This window comes from Armigeres subalbatus, chromosome 3 (assembly GCF_024139115.2).
Source record: "Armigeres subalbatus isolate Guangzhou_Male chromosome 3, GZ_Asu_2, whole genome shotgun sequence".
Lineage (NCBI taxonomy): Eukaryota > Metazoa > Arthropoda > Insecta > Diptera > Culicidae > Armigeres > Armigeres subalbatus.
This window is the reverse complement of record NC_085141.1, coordinates 251,936,181-251,955,069: the sequence shown is the minus strand read 5'-3', so window position 1 is coordinate 251,955,069 and position 18,889 is coordinate 251,936,181. Positions and strand designations below refer to the sequence as shown.

General features: G+C 40.6%; 1 protein-coding gene across 2 annotated transcripts in view; it reads right to left on the bottom strand.

The window, feature by feature from the left end:
* LOC134223510 (uncharacterized) overlaps positions 1–18,889 on the bottom strand; it is a 206,288-nt gene that overhangs the window by 22,815 nt on the left and 164,584 nt on the right. For both annotated transcript variants that reach the window (XM_062702671.1, XM_062702670.1), the window contains one exon: positions 7,976–8,083. In XM_062702671.1, coding sequence (XP_062558655.1) covers positions 7,976–8,083 — 108 coding nt within the window. The remainder of the gene's footprint in view (positions 1–7,975; positions 8,084–18,889) is intronic.

The window sequence follows — 18,889 nt, the reverse complement described above, 5'->3', positions numbered from 1 at the left end:
TTCAATCTGTTCACCTCCGACATGCCAGAACCTCCAGAAGGCGGCATTCTGTCTCTGTTCGCAGATTACACCTCCATCGTCTACAACGGTAGAGTGATCAGAGCGCTAGTGGCAAAACTCCAACGAGGCTTGGATGCCCTGACAGAGTACCTCACCAGCTGGAAGATCTGTATCAACGCGGCGAGGACCCAGGTCATAATTTCCCCCCACTCCAAATCCCCTAAACTTGTTCCGCCTGGGGACTGTAAAATCATCCTCAATGGCACGACTGAGGAATGGGCCAATGAGGCCGACTACCTGGGCTTGACCCTCGACAGCAAGCTTATTTTCAAGCAACAGGTTGACAAAACGGTGACAAAGTGTAACGTTTTGTTGAAACTACTGTACCCTTTGATCAACCGCCGGTCGTCATTGTCCCTGAAAAATAAGCTTGCTGCCTACAAGCAAATCATCCTCCCTGTGATCGAATATGGCATGCCGGTCTGGGAGAGCTGCGCTAAAACCCACCACCTCAAACTTCAACGGGTCCAAAACAAATTCCTGAGGATGATCCTCAACACCCCTCCCAGGACAAGAATATTCGAGGGCCACCGTCTGGCCGGAATAAAAACCTTACATGAACGCTTTGGTGAGTGTAAAGAATAGTTTAGGGTCCGGTGCTTGCACTCGGACCAGGAAGTGATTAGGGCGCTTGTTCCAATCTAGGTTATTAAATTTTTATTGTAAATATTAGTGTACATAGTAGTTAGGTTAGGGCCCTCCTTAACCGTGCGGTAAGATGCTCGGCTACAAAGCAAGACCATGCTGAGGGTGGCTGGGTTCGATTCCCGGTGCCGGTCTAGACAATTTTCGGATTGGAAATTGTCTCGACTTCCCTGGGCATAAAAAGTATCATCGTGTTGGCCTCATGATATACGAATGCAGAAATGGTAACTTGGCTTAGAAACCTCGCAGTTAATAACTGTGGAAGTGCTTAATGAACACTAAGCTGCGAGGGGGCTCTGTCCCAGTGAGGGATGTAATGCCAACGAAGAAGAAGAAGTAGTTAGGTTATCAAATTAAAAAAAAACACACTAGCGCCTCCTGAAGTCCGTCATGATACATTATATTTTAAAAATTAAGTAACAACATAAAAATAATAATAATAATTAAAATTGAAGTTGGAGGGCCAAGCTGGCCGATCACTGTACATGTTTAAAAAACAATTGTAGAACGAAAAATGTTTGAATAAAGAAGAATTTTACTACTTACTGGCGCATTCACTCAACGAATGCTGCGACGAACGCATCGCAGCCAGTGGGTCGACGCTTCCCCGAAACAGCAACAGTAGGTCGGACGGGCCTTCTTCCTCCCACAGAGTGGGTATATAAGCGATGGTGCAGCAGCACCACGAGACATTCTTCGGAAAGACGCGTTGACGGACGGTCACATCAGTGTGTCGGCCCTTTCCCGCAGCAGCAACAGTATGTCGGACGGGCCTTCCTCCTCCCACACAACGACAGCGGTAGTTCGGGTTGATCCAATCCCCGTCCGTTAACAGAGTTAATAAAATAATTTTCCGAAATTCCCATGGATGGTCAGCAGCCTCGAGCGGACGCGCCTCTGCGTCCCGGCAAGACACCATCGGGAAATTACGACAATGGCGCAATCGGTACAAGAACAAAAGTGTCACGAAAGATGGAAAAGGATCTGTAGTCGAGGCAGTTTTCTTAGAAAACATGAGCTCTGGTAGTCGAGACAGTGTGTCCAAAATTAGATTCACCTGTGAGCTCTGATAGCCGAGGCCGAGTATTAGCAATATGTTAGTATATACGTATTTTCTTCTTGCTTGTTTCACAGAAAACCAAAAGCAAAGGTCACTAAGAAAATGCTACTAGAACAACTTTCTGCCTTAAAGGCTGAGTTGGCTACAGTGCGAGCTGAGAAAGGAAGGCAATTGAGAACGCTTGAATGAAGTAACCACTAAGGATAACGACTCAGTGAATTTCAAACCGGGCGAATGTTTTGAATCACCACCTTCAACATCATCGGGAAACGAATCCTTGTTGGCTACAATGAGCAACATGTCATTCGGGTCCCTGAATATTCCAGAATTTAGACCGTCTGATGGGGAGACTGATGTAGACAAAAAGGCGTGCGAGCACTGGAAGCAGATTCTTACGGCGTCTTTCAATCTGGTCCGAGCAACCGATGAGCGTTCAAGGATGGACATATTTCGGATTAAAGCTGGCCCAAAACTACTTAAAGTTATGCAAGGAACAACAACAGACATGTCAAATGAACAATCACATCCGTTCTCTAATGCAATGGCTCGATTAGATCACTACTTTGGATCAAGGACCTTCATCATAGGTCAAAGAGGTAAACTAATAAATACGATACAGCACAGTAATGAGGCCAGCGTGTCCTCCGTTCGTCGAATTGCAGCGGCCGCAAAGTTATGCAGCTACGCATATGACGAGGGGATGGAGGCGGTGGTTCGTACCATTGTCAAAGGTACTTCCGACAGCCGGGTGCGTGTCCTAGCTCACCGAATTTGGGTGAACCAAGGGGATATGAACAGCCTTATTTCAATGGTACGAGATCGGGAAATGGGAATATTCAACGAAGAGAAATATCAGAAAGTGAATCGCCAAAGCAATGCTACAGTAGCAGCGGTAATGGAAACTCCGGAACAACGATTACCATTTCGACGTGGTACAGGATTACGATTCGCCCGGATAAGCAGCTGGAATAACCTAACCCCGAATTCCTACCTCGTCCGTCCTGAATTAAGTAATATATAACCTTGAGTCACCACGAGTATTATGGTCTACGTCCCCCTTCCCTACTAACTGTTAATGATAAGATGATACTCATTATAAAAATATCATACTTAAGAATAGCGGTTCCGCAAGGTGTCACCCACGACTGAGTCTACCAAATAAATGAAATGGTTAAAAAAGGATTACGATTCAGAGGTGCCCAGCGTGGGCGAGGAATTTTTCGACGAGGATCAGCTCAAATTCAAGCTCGTGCTTCATGCTGGCGTTGCGCAAGCATGTACCACAACCCCGCAGCTTGCCCCAATCTTGACAAAGTTGGTCATAACTGCAAGCGCCGCGGACACTTAGCTCGTACGTGCGCGTTTCAAGCCTCGTTTGGATTTGGACTAAAACGGGCATCGGTATCTAACGACCCAGGAGATGAAGAACCCTAGCCAAAGATTGCTGCGATTAAGCAAAACGGTGAAGAACATGATGAAAAGGTAAATAGTAATGTTGATCCAGACTAATTTTTACAAATAGCTATTTCATCTGACACTAAAAAAAAAGTTAAATATTTTAAATATGACTGGATAAATGCACATACGTTGAATTCGCATATTAGCCTCATCCCACAGAGCGGGTATATAAGCGGTGGTGCAGCAGCACCACGGGACATTCTTCGGACAGACGCACAGTGCTGTGCCCCTTGGACAAAAATGGAAAAATCGACTTTCGTATTTAGTCGAATCAAGTAAACCATGATATTAACATATGTTTCAATTATGCTGTATGCGCATTAGTATCTTTGTGAGGTCACTGGGACGATCAAAGCAACTCGTATTTGTAAACATTTCTATCGCCGAAAGTGGATGATTTATCACCTGTTAGTGAAAAGCATCTTTTGCATTGCCTCAGTTTTCGAACGGTACCTTTCACAGTGAAAATCGATATGGAAAGCATAACATCAAGTAAGTAAGATCCATTTAAATGTGTTTCAGTGGGACATATTTCGATCATTGTGATAAGTGAAGCTTCCAAGTGTTGGGCATGACGTTATATAAGAAGAAATAATCTACTACTTTAAACAGCTTTTAAAAAAAAGTACCTCAAAACACATCTCTGTAAATCGCACCAGATCTCACTTATAGTATTCTTAAGAGAATGGAAGTGATTCCAGCTGCTCTTATTTGCTCTATTAATAGCTGTTAACGATTTTCTAGATGATACTCTTGGGCTCAATAACATGGATATAGACAAACAATAGCTTTCCGTTGACCCGTCCTAACGAAAAGCTCGTGTGTTGAAGTTTCTGTCTGATTTATATAATACAGAAGATTTCTCCGAGGAATCTGAGAAAGAACTAAAGCAGTTTTGCAAAATCTTTTGTTTGAGAATTGATCAAAAATGGTTAAAGAGCGTTCGATCATCCGAGAAATTCGAGAAATTCGAAAATCACTCTCTGATTGTCTTCATTGGTAAATCATCCTCGCAATCCGAAAATAAATATTGAAGAAATTGCCGAGTCTTCATTCAACATCGCGAAGAGTAGACCTCAAAACCCGTTTCAGAAATGTTCGAATAAAACCAAGAAACTACGTGTTGAAGACCTTTTTCAATAAAAAATGAACCTGAGGAGCTAGCATTTGCGGCCAATATATCATGTAGCTCAAGCGCAACTGATGAAAAGGTTATGACAGCGACACAAGCACTGGCGTTGTACATTGACTTGAGTTTATCCGACAGAAAGTACAATCTGCTTCAAAGTACTTTAAACGAGGTGCATGCAAATCTGCTTCCTAGCCTTTACGCGTTGAAAAAGGAAAAGGAAAAAAATCATTCCTAAACAGGCTTCCGCGTCTGAAACGTCGTACCTCGCTAAGCATTATGCAGAAATTTTCGGTAGAGAGCTCAAGGACGGTGAAACTTGTATGGAAATGGGGTTTTGATGGACGCATAGGACATAGCACGTACAAACGAAAATTTTCAGAGAATGAGAGCTCAGATGAGAGTTAGCTTGTTGCTCTACTGCCCATGATTTCATAGTGTACGAATCAACCATTCGAAATATCAGCAAATTTCCTTCATTCTGATGATGATCCTAGTCAACACGAGTACGCTGGCTTCTACCCCTCTGTTACCCTCTGTTACTAACTTCATAATAAGATGGTATCATTGTACATATCACAAAGAGCCATGGCTCCGTAAAGAGTTATACACGCCTGAGCCTACCAAGTAAACAAACTTGGAAAAAATAACAAGTTCCAATGATTTCTGATACCGTCGTTAAAAAACAATCCCTCAAATCATGACTAAGGATATTATGATTCTATAGTATAAAACATGAGAGCTGGCGTTTACGTCACTTATGAGATGATCAATTGGAAATTGGTCAATTGTTGTAATAAAAACTACCACATTATCATATCACAAATTTTTCGTAAAAAGTTCCTGGTTCTTTGAGGCATATCGTAAAATCTGGCGTTTACGGCATTTATGCAATTATCTGTTCAACATAGGTCAATTACGCAAATAGTAGTTTTTATCATAAGTGACAATTTTCCCAAAATGATCTCGATTATACGAAGCGTATTATATGTTATGAAATTTGGCGTTTACGCTACTAATGCAATTATCAATTTAACATAGGTCAATAATGCAAATAGTAGAAAAACTAGTTTACAATTATTTTCCCAAAGACACCGTTGAGTTAAAACGTGTAGAATGTAAGTTATGATTTTTGTCCCGTAGTTCCATACGTTCGAAGCACTGTGAGACGCGTTGACGGATGGTCACATCAGCAGGGTTGCCATATATACAGATTATTCTGTATTTTACAGATTTTTGAGGTAAAGCGGTGAGCAAGAATCTGTATATACAGAAATACAGATTTTTATCAAAATTACAGATTTTACAGATTTTTTGAAGAGTACAGTACTGAAAATTATAATTAAAATTTAATAAATAATTTGCTTTTAGTAAATTTCTGTTTTCAATATGATTTGAAGCTTATAAAGTTTTATTCTGCGCCAAACTGATCTTATTAAAGGTAGCCTCACACCTCGGGAAAAGTTTCCGCCGGATTTTGGGGCCCGTGCATTTTAACTGGGGCCGGGATTTTGATTTTCCATGCTCATGTAATCCGAAAACATCGCATATGTCAAAGCACATGGGGAAAAAATTCGCGACCATCCTCAAATTAGCAAAATCTTGATTTGAAAAGACAGAACATGTTGGCTCTGGCAGGTTTTACTTTTAATTACAAGTTTATGCAAATCAACGATTTTTTAACCAGATTATGCTCTGTAAAATGTTTAGTTTATATCTGAATACAGGGGTCTCAGAAAAAGCTCCAGCTCAAAGTTCTAGAATCAGATATATAGCCCTTTTTTGACATATCCAGAAACAATTATCAGTAGTTCTGTTTAGTGGGTTAGTGTGACTGAGCAATGTGGTTGGTGCACTAAAGTTGTTGTGTACATGGCTACAATAGTTAAAGACGGATTATCGACAGATTTCATTCACAAATTATAAAATATACATCCTTATCAGGACAAAGTTTGTTCAAAACCCATTTTGATTGGTTTAATATAGATACAGATTTACAATACAGATTTTTTGAATTGAAATACAGATATGAAGATTTCCTGAAGAAAAAAATACAGATTTAAATGTGGCAACCCTGCACATCAGTGCGTCGGCACTTTCCCGCAGCAGCAACAGTAGGTCGGACGGGCCTTCCTCCTCCCACACAACGGCAGCGGTAGTTCGGGTCGATCCGATTCGTTGACAGAGCTAATAAAATAATTTTCCGAAATTCCCATGGATGGTCAGCAGCCTTGAGAGGGCACGCCTCCACGTTCCAGCAAGACACCATCGAGAAATTACGACAGTACGCTTCTATTGCGGGCGGAAACCGAACGTTGCAAAGCAAATTAAAATATTTGCGTTTGATTTCGCGCCACTTCCGATTTATTTCATTTTTCCTTTATTTCGGACGTTTTTGGGGGTGGTGTCTTCTAGGATTGTGATGTCCTCCACTGAAAGCCAGACTAGTGACTTCAGCGGCGATGCGGCCGATGAGTCGTGTTAATCCCTTTTCCACGGTTGGAGTCCATCCAACTGGGAGCTACTTTTCGGCTTTTTGATTCATTTGATATTGACACTCAAGAAGTTTGTTCAATGTTCATACAGAGACACAAATTATGATGACAAATATCATCCATTTTGTATAGCTACATGGTCCTACGTCACCTTTGCGTACAACCCGTACAACCCTGATGCACCTTTGAGTTTTTTTTTACTTGAATATGTTTATGAAACCGATATATAATCATGAAATATAGTAAATTTACTGCATAAATATTCATTTCAATTATCTTTCGCAAATGATTCAGTCAAATTTGTAGCACATTGAACACAACAATATATTAGATCGCTCCCGATTTTCACAGATAAAATATGCGCTTCGGTGTCAACAATAAAACATCGTGCTGATATTTCACATATTATCAAATTCCCTTTAAGTGGTCACTGTAACTGCGTAGTAAGTGAAGCAGGGGTGTCCACAACCGAGAAACTTCCCCTATAAATGTCTTGTCGTTCATTAAAAGGGGGCGTGTTGGATAGCTATAGGTAATTGCACGAATCTTTGCTATCTCTTTCCCACTTGATAAGAATAAGAAAACAACAGGACCACTACCTGTCAAATTTGACAAGTACTGGTCCTGTTGTTTTCTAATTTTCAACTGGTGGAAAAGAGATAGACGATATGATGACGTCACCGTGCAATGGAGTATTGATAGCGTTCCTGACTCTTGATAACGCCCTCTACCTACATAAATAGTAGGTTGAGAAGTTTGGGTTCTCTAGTTAGGCTTGCAAGCAAAAGCGTAGGATTGGCAAAAGCCAATCCAGAAATTACGAGTTCGATTCTCGGTCCGGTCTAGGATGTTTTCGGGTGGGAAACATTCTTGACTACTTGGGCATAGTGTACCCATTGTACTTGCCGCAGAAGATACATATTCATGCAATGGCGGGCATTGAAAAGCTTTCTACTACTGAGGAAATGCTAATCGAATATAATACTATGTTGAAAAGCAGGCCAAATTCCAGTTGGAATGTAGAGCCATAATAGAAGTAGAAGAGAAGGTTGGAAGTTTCTAAGAATTGAGTAGCAAATAAAAGACACGCCTATGTTACCCTACCAAACACAGACAATGCTTACTCACCAGTGACTCCTTCGCGTTCCGGTCGGCTCCAGCAGCCAGCAGTGTTTCCACCGCCGCCTCATCCCCGTTCGATGCCGCCTCGTGCAAGGGAGTTCGATTTGTGTTTTCCTACCAAGGCGGTCATCGTTGGTGTTGGTTGAATGGAAAGAAAAGAAAACAAAATTCAAAGTTAACGTTGAAAATAAGATATATGGATCACGCGTCGCCAAAGTAAGACATCACTCACGTCAGTTTTGGCGTTAATGTATCAATATTGCTTCACTGTTATTGTGCCTTTATGGTGATTCAAGGCACAAGTCAATTTTCAGCAGACAATGGACAACCTGGATGATTAATGCACCTAGACAGGCATTGGGAACGGTCCAAGCCCGAATCACATGCATGGAATTAAGCTGTCAAATGCTTACTTGTGAGACTGTCTAAGTTCTGTAATTTCCTCGTTTCAATATGTACATATACGTTATGTATTTTTTCCGGAAGATAGTGTATCCTGTTCATTCAAAAGTGTGTCTTTGAGACTATTCCTTTTGATGTGTTTGTACTCCAATTGCGGTAAATTAGTGGCTATAGCAATAGCAGTATATGAAATCATTTTCATAAAAAAATTAAATTGTATAAAACTTTAATTATCATCTAGCCGCCTAATAGAATAAAGAACAAGTTATTGCGCTTCTGCACACTCCTTTGAAACAATGTTCCCAACATAAGATTCAGTTTCAATTAGCTGAATCATAAAATTGACCCTAAGCACAAAGAATGGCGGTAACGTTTTAGTAATACAATATTCCAACTCATGGTTTGGTTTATGCGCAACTGTCGAGAATATCTACTCCTTTTCACGATACTAATGAAAGCAAAAACGATAGATTCGAACATGTCGCGTTTCGAGACGCGAGTCGCCAAAAGCAGCTTGACCATCAAACCGTTCGTTGTTGTTATTGTTGTCGCGGGTGCTGAAAGACAACGCAGTACTTGGCGATGATGGCGACGACGAACCTGAAGCGAACGGGTTAAAGTCACGGTCACGTTAGTAGTGTAACATATTATATAGAGTTGGGTGAGTTATTGCTCTTTCTCCGTCGAGCATTCCGCTGGAGTCGTGAGTTGAATACATGACGAGTTCCGCCGGAGTGGTGGTAGGCAGGAAAAGGCAGAGTTCTGCACCACGGAGCTAACTGATGTCGATGACAGACTGCAGCAGCACTTTTTGGCTTGAGGGTAACGGAAGGGCCCTAGGCCGTGGTGTGGAGTGTGGAGTGTTGAATAGCAAGGTGGTCGTCCGTCGTCACCAAACCTCGTAGGTACTGCTTGGGTGCCGTAAGCCGTAATTCATTTTAAGCTGAATGGTATTATGGAAAAAGGTAGATAAAACGGAATTCAATTTGTTTGCTGTTTGGTTGGACAAACCCCGGAGGGGAGGCCAAAGTTACAGTATCTACCGCACCACACAAAAGCTAATACAATATGTAGTGAGCCATATTCAGCGTAAGTAAGGCTGGCTGGGGCATTTTGAAGTCACGATTGATGGTACGAATCGGTCGGTTACGTCACTGCAGGAGGTGTCAAATCGTGGATAGAGTTTAGGGTTCAGTGGAGGTGATCACGTGATCTGATTATTATTTACTAAGGTAAGAATAAAATAAATCTAAACTGTGTATCTTATCGTTTTCGTTTGCGACAATCGGTTCGAGACACGTTCCTGGGAATTGAATTTGCATCTGACTTGCACATTCTGTGACATATTATAAAAATTCCATGATATGGTTAACTCCACTGGCAACGCCAGAGTTCTGATAATGGTGGGGCATCAGCAGTTTTGGAGTAATGAATTATTGGCAGTGGCTGATTTTCTACGCGCCGCTTCCACATCCAGGCGTTGTCGTATATGCGTAAATAGCCAGCATGAGTTAACCGAAGCCAGCCTCGGGCTGAAAGTCTCGATAAAAAAGACAAAAAAAAAATAAAAAGTAACCGAAATTTGTATGGCGAATAACATCTAACGCGGGTTTTCTCAAAATTAGGAACTTTTCATGACAAACTATTTGGTACCGGTTATGAAGAACGGTGTCCGCTACTATGCCTACCAAATATTTTTTCGATTCAGGTGCTTAACTTTGAGAAATCGAACCTTAGATGCCTTTCGCCATACAGATTTCAGAAAGTTAACTCCTAGTGTGCCGCTGTAAGCCCGCTCAAAGCACTTTGATGTGGAAGCGGTGGGTAGAAAATCAGCCAATAATTCATTTTTACGAAATTTTGGTGCATTTTATTGTCTGTAATTGAAAAGATCAGTATTTTTTAGAATATGTTGCCAAAAAAATTCTTATTTCTGTGTGATAATGGATATACCATAATTGCGACAGTTTGGGGAGTTTTCTAGCAAGCTATTCCAGAATTAAAACCGGGTTTTATTATTGACCAGAATGCTTTGGATGTTCTCAAGAATTCCTTAGGAATCAACTTTTGACATTTTTTTTCGTAAATATCTTAAATAATTCCTTAGAAAATACCTCCAGGATTTAAAAAAAAAAATCAAGAATACTGCCAGAACTAAAAAAATATTTCAGGAATCTCTTTGGAAACCATCGGAAACTCGCCCAAGCAGCACGCGCAACATCTTTCAAATAGGTATTTGTTCCTAATAAATTGCATTGAAGACGCTGGCTGATGTGATGGTTATAGTAGAAGGTTGTAAATCTCAAGGCCCATGGTTCAATTCCCGGTTGGTTTTTGTGTTTTTATTTTCATTGTAGCCGCAAGATGTTGCAAATAGGCTCCACCTCTTGCGCTTTTTGTATCACAAAGGAGTTTCAAATACGACGCGTTGTGCATAAGTTAGACCTTTAGTAAGTCACACCACAGTTGTTGTTACTCTCTGAGAAACAAGAGGTGTTGCTTGGGTCCATCCCTTCCTTTCTTCAATAATTTCCCCGGAATTTCCAGCAAGAATTCCTATCGAAATTTCTAAAGGAACTCCTTAACCCTTTCAGGCCCAAATTTTTCTAAGGGGTATTACCCAGGAGGAAGGAATAAAGGAAGAAAGGAGAAGAAAGAAGGCTGAGGAAAGAAGCAAGAAAGAAGAAGGGAGAAGGAAGAAAGAAGAAGGAAAAAGGCAGAAGGGAAAAGGAAGAAGATGGAAGGAAGAAATCTAAAGGAAGGAGGAAGAAAGAAGAACGAATAAGGAATAAGAAAGAAGGTAGAAGAGAGAAAAAAAGCGAAGAAGGAAAAATTAAGCAGAAAGAAGGAGGAAGAAAGAAGGAATAATTGAGGAGAAAGAAGAAAAAAGGAAGAAACAAGAAGAAAGAAAAAAGCAACAGAAAGAAAGAAAAAGAAAGAAGGATAAAAGAAGTAGTAAGAAAAAAGAAGGGAGAATGTAAGAAGGAAAAAAGAAGAAGAAAGTAGAAACAAGAAGGGTGAGGAAAAGAAGAGAAAAGAAAGAAGGAAAAGGAATAAGGAAGAAGAAAGAAGGAAAAGGAAGAAGGAAGAACAAAGAAAGAAGAAGAATGAAGGAAGAAAAAAGGAAGAAGAATACAGAAAAAATATGGAAGAAGGGAGAAGAAATTAGTAACAAAGAAGAAGGAAGAGCGAAAAAGAAAAAAAGGAAGAAGAATGAAAAAGAAGACAGATAGAAGAAGAAAGATGCAAGAAGGAAGAAGGGGTAAGGTGAAGAAAGAACTTCTCATTTTTCACTTTTTGCTTCTTTTTGCTAATTCGGCCTAATGGCCATTCGGCCTAATGACCGTTCGGCCTAATGGCCTGACATCCTTGGATATGTATTCAACCATATCCATATTATATTCCTTAAGGCTCTATAAACCGTAATCAATCCGATAATGACAATGATTTTATTCAAATCCGCACTAATACTAATAAAGGCTTGAACTAAATTCAATATTTTGGGGCTATTTACGGACTTACCCTCTATCATAATATATTCATGGCATTTCCATATTAATTTTTCACTTATCAAAACTAGCAATTACTGAGGAATTGCTGGAAAAACGCTGAAAACTGCCTTTTTCCTAAATCGATATTCGTTTGTTCATCGAACGCATACTAACGTTCGAACGATCGGATCGAACACATACACACTCACTTGATTTTTCACTGGATCTTTTCTCATTGTTTCCTTGATTTTATCACTCCTAAAACATATTCACTAACTGAGTTTCACATTTTTCGTCAACCTTGACTACCAATTAATTCACTTCACGCCCAAAAACTGTTGAAAACTGCTTTGCAAAAATCGAAGTGAGAGACAAATTTGACGACCGTGTTGTGAATGCAATAAAATGCGGAAGACTCAAATTCACTAGCGCAATAAGTGAAATGGTGAGTACAAAATCTACGCGATGCAACTTCATTCAATCCGAACAATACAACGTATACGCCAGCCAACACGCAAACAAAGATGTGCATACACAAGAAAATAATCATCTCTTCGCCGTTGCCAGATTTATTTATTGGAAAAAATCATTGCTATTTGTCGAATTGAACAATAAAACCAAAAATAAATATTTAAACATGTTACGTAAGCTTCTATTACATTCCAAGTGGTGTATAAAAAAAATTAAACCGATAAATACCCATATATTTGATACACCATGAACATGTCTTATGATATAAAATAAACAATTCGTCAAGTCTGGCAACATTATGCATCAGCTGACATATTTTTACCACCCCATTTCCACCCACCCCAGTTGTAAACAACATTTTATTTATCGTTGCTGCATTTTTCCGTACCAATTGTATCACTATTACAAACAAGTGATACAGTCATCAATTTTCAAAACATTGTGATGGAGTCTTGAGCCTTAAGATCAAGTGACATTGTCAGATGGTTTTGGGATATCCTGAGTCATTCAAACCGTCCTTGAATCCAGAACTTGCGATCTACAACCATGACTCTAGCTTTTTCGTCATTTCAAGCTTGAAAATGTATTCAAATATGTTCATAACATATTCGTGAAGACCAAGAGACATGATAAGATGAAATAATTAATATTGAGCGTCTTTGGGGAAAATGTGTTTTGTTATTGAGTCGATAACAAAACACTGAAGAAGTTTTCAAGTAGAAAACGAAATACGTATCTGATGATACATTAGTGATTATAGTGGAAGTAAATGGAAGTTTAAATTTTTTTAACCTTATGATAAGAGATATCCTGGGCTATCCAAACTGTCCTTGAATTCAGAACTTGCGATCTACATCCACGATACTAGCTTTTTCATCGCTTCAAGTTTGAATATTTATTTAACTACATCCATAATAAACTTGTGAAGATCAGAAGACATGGTAAGATGGTTTTGGGATATCCTGAGTCATCCAAACTGTCCTTGAATTCAGAATTACGATCTACAACCACCACTCTACCATATCCATCACATTTTCATGAAGATCAGCAGACATGGTCAGATGGTTTGGGGATATCCTGGGTCATCGAAACCGTCCTTGAGTTCAGAACTTGCGATCTACAGCCACCACTCTAGCTTTTTCGTCGCATCAAGCTTGGATATGTATTCAACCATATTCATAATACATCCCTGAAAATCCAGGAACATGTTTAAATGGTTTTGGGTTACCTTGGTCATCAAAACCACCCTTGAGTCCAGAACATGCGATCTACAGCCACAGCAGTAGATTATTCAGGTAACCGTAAGCATTTAAAAAATCTGTACGTGCGACTGTAACGCTGTCACAATGCAAACTAATATAGTGCTAATGGGGCCCTCCTTAGTCGTGCGGTACGACGCGTGACTACAAAGCAAGACCATGCTGAGAGTGGCTGGGTTCGATTCCCGGTGCCGGTCTAGGCAATTTACGGATTGGAAATTGTCTCGATTTACTTGGGCATAAAAGTATTATCGTGTTAGCCTCATAATGTACGAATGCAAAAATGGTTACTTGGCTTAGAAACCTCGCAATAATAACTGTGGAAGTGCTTAATGAACACTAAGCTGCGAGGCGGCTCTGTCCCAGGGTGGCCGATGTAATGCCAATAACAAGAACAATAAGAAGAAGAAGTGCTAATGATTACTTGGGGTTTCCGTCACTCAAAGGTTCAATATATCGGCACCAAAATCTCAAATTTTCTCAAAATTGCTATATGTGTGTGATTATTACAGTTTAATATATCGGAACCAACATTTCAAAAGGGCGAAACTGGTTTTGTAGACAAAAGCTGCTCAAGTCGCTGGTGGGCTAATTTGTGCCCACTTACGCAATCCAACACCACTAATGAGAGCAGCGAACCCGCTTCTTTCATTAGATTGCGCCCAAACTCAACAACAGTTTGGATTGCCCAGAATATCTCAAAACTATTTTGCTATTACTGTTGATCACCAAAGAGAGGTTATGGATATAATTAATTGAATGCATGTTGAAGCTTTCAGTACTGAAAAAGGGTTATCTTGCAGCTGTAGATCTCAAATCCCGATCTGAAGGACAGTTTGGATTGCCCAGAATATCTCAAAACTATCTTACGATATCCTTTGTCCTTCCGGGAGGTGTAATGGATATAATTGTTCAATCTTTGAGTAACGAAAAGAGCTTCGAAGCAACTGTAGATCTCAAGTCCCGAACTCAAGGACAGTTCGGAATGCCCAGAATATCTCAAAACTATCGTCGCCGTAAAAGGCCCTATTCGCAGCAGCAATACGTCTTTTCACTGCACGGGAAACGTTAGTGTCACATGTCACAAGCTTTCCAAGGTAAACAAATTCTTCAACAACTTCAAACACTTCCCCAAACACATAACCCATCAAGCACTATCTCTGCACCAACACCACTAGGTCTTCCCCTATCTCTACCTGCCACCATGTACTTTGTCTTGGTAGAGTTAATGGTTAAGCCTATCCTCGCCGTCTCCCTCTTCAGTGGGACAAAAGCCTCCACTACTGCTCTGCGATCGATTCCAATAAGGTCGATGTCGTCCGCAAAGCCCAGGAGCATATGTGACCGTGTGATGATAGTGCCGTTCCTCTGCATGCCAGATCTCCTAATAGCGCCTTCGAGTGCAATGTTGAACAATAAATTCGAAAGTGCATCACCCTGCTTCAATCCGTCTAAGGTCACAAACGAGGTTGACACTTCGTCTGCAATCCGAATACTTGATTTCGAGCCATTCAGCGTTGCACGTATCAGTCTAATCAGTTTCGCCGAAAAACCATGTTCGGACATTATCTGCTACAGCTCATTTCTTTTCACTGAATCGTACGCTGCTTTGAAATCAATGAACAGATGGTGAGTCTGCAAGTTTTACTCCCGGAATTTATCAAGGATCATCGATCATTCACAGGTTAAACATCTGATCCGTCGTTGATCGGCCCTCACGAAAACCTGCATGGTATTCGCCGACGAAGGACTCCTCAAGCGGTTTCAGTCTGCTAAACAGGATACGCGACAGGATTTTGTACGCTGAGGTCAGAAGGGTGATCCCTCTATCTATAATTGTTACACTCTACTTAGTCTGTGCCCTTTCTTATAGATTGGGCATATGAGGCCATCCAACCAGCCGGTAGGCAGTTCTTCATCCTCCCATATTTTCTGGATAATGTGGTGGATTGATTGATGCATCTGTTCCCTTCCGAGTTTGATAAGCTCTCGTCCTTCCCAGCAGCTTTACTGTTTTTCAGCTCGTTTAGAGCCTTTTTAACCTCGTTCAGCGTTGGTGGTTCCACAGCTCGACTTTCGCCGACTATGTCCGTCCTGCTCCTTAATACATCTTCATTTTCACCACCTGGCTGCCACCATAGTCTTGTCTGTCAGCAAATTCCTCTCTCGGTCATTGCACGTTCTTCTCGGAGACATTCCCCCAACGTACATCGATAAATGGCAACGGAACACCAACGATCATCGGATTCACCATATGGACAAATGTACACAATGGACTCACGAATTATGAATATCTAAAAATAGATTCTGTGTAAATTCTGTACAGCAGAATACCACAGTAGATTACGGTACAGTAGCGGTTAATAATACAGAGTGCCTACCAAATAAATATACGAATAAAAAAAACCTACTTCAAATTCGATTTGGTAGGTTACGTGCTTAAATCCACCAGTGATTATAGAAATTGGTGAAAAATCAGTAATTTTTCTCAGTCCAAGAAATATTCGTCCAGCTGTATGGTTTCTAGAAAATGTTGAAATCAGAATACAGAATGGTGAATTTTGGGGTGATAAAATAGGGTGTGTGACAAAATTGGAAAAAAAAATATTTCCAGTTTTTTTTTATTAATTCCACAAATATTAATCATTTTATGCCTTGGAAAGGCCAAATGCGTGAACGGTACCCGTTATTTCTTGTCGAAGTTGCTTACACAACATTTCCCAGGTACTCAGAAGTTGTTCGTAACAAACTACAGGCGGTGAAAGTTATTTCATGAAAATCAATGTTGTTTGTGGTATTATTTACGAAAATAAATAGAATGACAAAAATTTTCGGGGTGACAAAATCGGGTCGAAAACGTGATAAAATCGGGACGTGATAAAATCGGGTCGAAAACGTGATAAAATCGTGGGTAGACAAAATCGAGGAGTGACAAAATCGGTTCAACACTGTATAATGGGAATTCCATTCCGGAATTCTGGGAATTCCATTCCGGAATTCTGGGAATTCCATTCCGGAATTCTGGGAATTCCATTCCGGAATTCTGGGAATTCCATTCCGGAATTCTGGGAATTCCATTCCGGAATTCTGGGAATTCCATTCCGGAATTCTGGGAATTCCATTCCGGAATTCTGGGAATTCCATTCCGAATTCTAGAATTCCATTTCGAATTCTAGGGAATTCCATTCCGGAATTCTAGAATTCCATTCCGAATTCTGAATTCCATTCCGGAATTCTGGGAATTCCATTCCGGAATTCTGGGAAATTCCATTCCGGAATTCTGAATTCCATTCCGGAATTCTGGAATTCCATTCCGGAATTCTAAATTCCATTCGAAATTCTGGGAATTCCATTCCGGAATTCTGGGAATTCCATTTCGAAAGTCTGGGAATTCCATTCCGGAAGTCTGGGAATTCCATTCCGGAAGTCTGGGAATTCCATTCCGGAATTCTGGAAATTCCATTCCGGAATTCTGGAAATTCCATTCCGGAATTCTTGAAATTCCATTCCGGAGTTCTGGAAGTTCCAGTCCGGAATTCTGGGAATTCCAGTCCGGAATTTTGGGAATTCCAGTCCGGAATTTTGGGAATTCCATTCCGGAATTCTGGGAATTCCATTCCGGAATTCTGGGAATTCCATTCCGGAATTCTGGGAATTCCATTCCGGAATTCTGGGAATTCCATTCCGGAATTCTGGGAATTCCATTCCGGAATTCTGGGAATTCCATTCCGGAATTCTGGGAATTCCATTCCGGAATTCTGGGAATTCCATTCCGGATTCTGGAATTCCATTCCGGAATTCTAGAATTCCAGTCCGAATTCTGGGAATTCCATTCCGGAATTCTGGGAATTCCAGTCCGGAATTCTGGGAATTTCATTCCGGAATTCTGGGAATTCCATTCCGGAATTCTGGGAATTCCATTCCGGAATTCTGGGAATTCCATTCCGGAATTCTGGGAATTTCATTCCGGAATTCTGGGAATTCCATTCCGGAATTCTGCACTCATATTTAAGTGGAAGAAAGGCCTTCGTCAGATTGAATAGCTCTCGTTCACGCGCGTTTACCATTACGTCCAGTGTTCCACAAGGAAGTGTACTTGGACCTTTAATCTTTGTATTGTTTATAAACGACCTATGTAGTCGGCTAAAATCGGCCAGTTACTGTATGCTGACGACCTAAAAATATTTAAAGTAATCTCATCGCATCTCGGTTGTTGTGCGCTTCAAGCCGATATAGACGAACTCCAACTGTGGTGTTTGGAAAATGGAATGGCTCTCAACATAAGCAAATGCAAAGCTATATCGTTTTCTCGCCGAAATACGCGTATCGAAAATGGGTATACGATAGGTTCCACTCAATTCGAACGTGTAGATTTGATCCGCGATTTGGGGGTGACCATTGATACCAAGCTTCGTTTTAATGAGCACATCAGCATGACAACCGCGAAAGCATTTGCTGCATTGGGTTTCATTCGTCGAAATACAAAGGACTTCACGGACATCTATGCACTCAAAGCACCGTACTGTTCAACGGTGCGAAGTATATTGGAGTATGCAGTATGTGTGTGGTCCCCATACCACGTGACACAATCTATCAGGATTGAAAAGGTTCAACGATGTTTCATCAGATACGCCCTCCGTCGGCTTCCCTGGAATGATCCTGTAAACCTCCCGGACTATTCCAGCCGCTGCAAACTTATTGGCCTGGAGACACTTGCGCTTCGTCGGACTAATTTGCAAAGGCTGTTTGTTTTTGATATTTTAAAAAATGTCGTGCAGTGTCCATATTTATTGCAAAACGTTACGTTTTACGCTCCTTCTCGGCATCTGCGTGAACGCGATCTTATGATTCAGCGTCACAGGACGTCATATGGTTTTAACAACCCTCTGGAAAACTGTTTTCGGTCGTTTAATAGTGCAAGTGCTGTTTTTGATTTTAATGTGTCTAAACTAGTTTTTAAGAATAGAATAAGAAATATTAGATAAGAAGCAGTCTGAGGAGTTTTTTATAATTCAAGACGAAGAAATAAATAAATAAATTCTGGGATTCCATTTAGGAATTCTAGAATTCCATTCCTGAATTCTGGGAATTCCATTCCGATTTTTTAAATTCCAACGCAATGATTCTTTCGACTTTCCAATCGGGGGGAAAATTATGTCATCATGATAACTAGATCTACTTGTGGGTCATCTAGCGACAATCAATACCTTAGCAGCATCATATATAACCAAAAAGTGATCAAAAGTATCAGAAACTGATTTACAACAGTCGGTTTTGAATGCAGTTCAAATAGAACT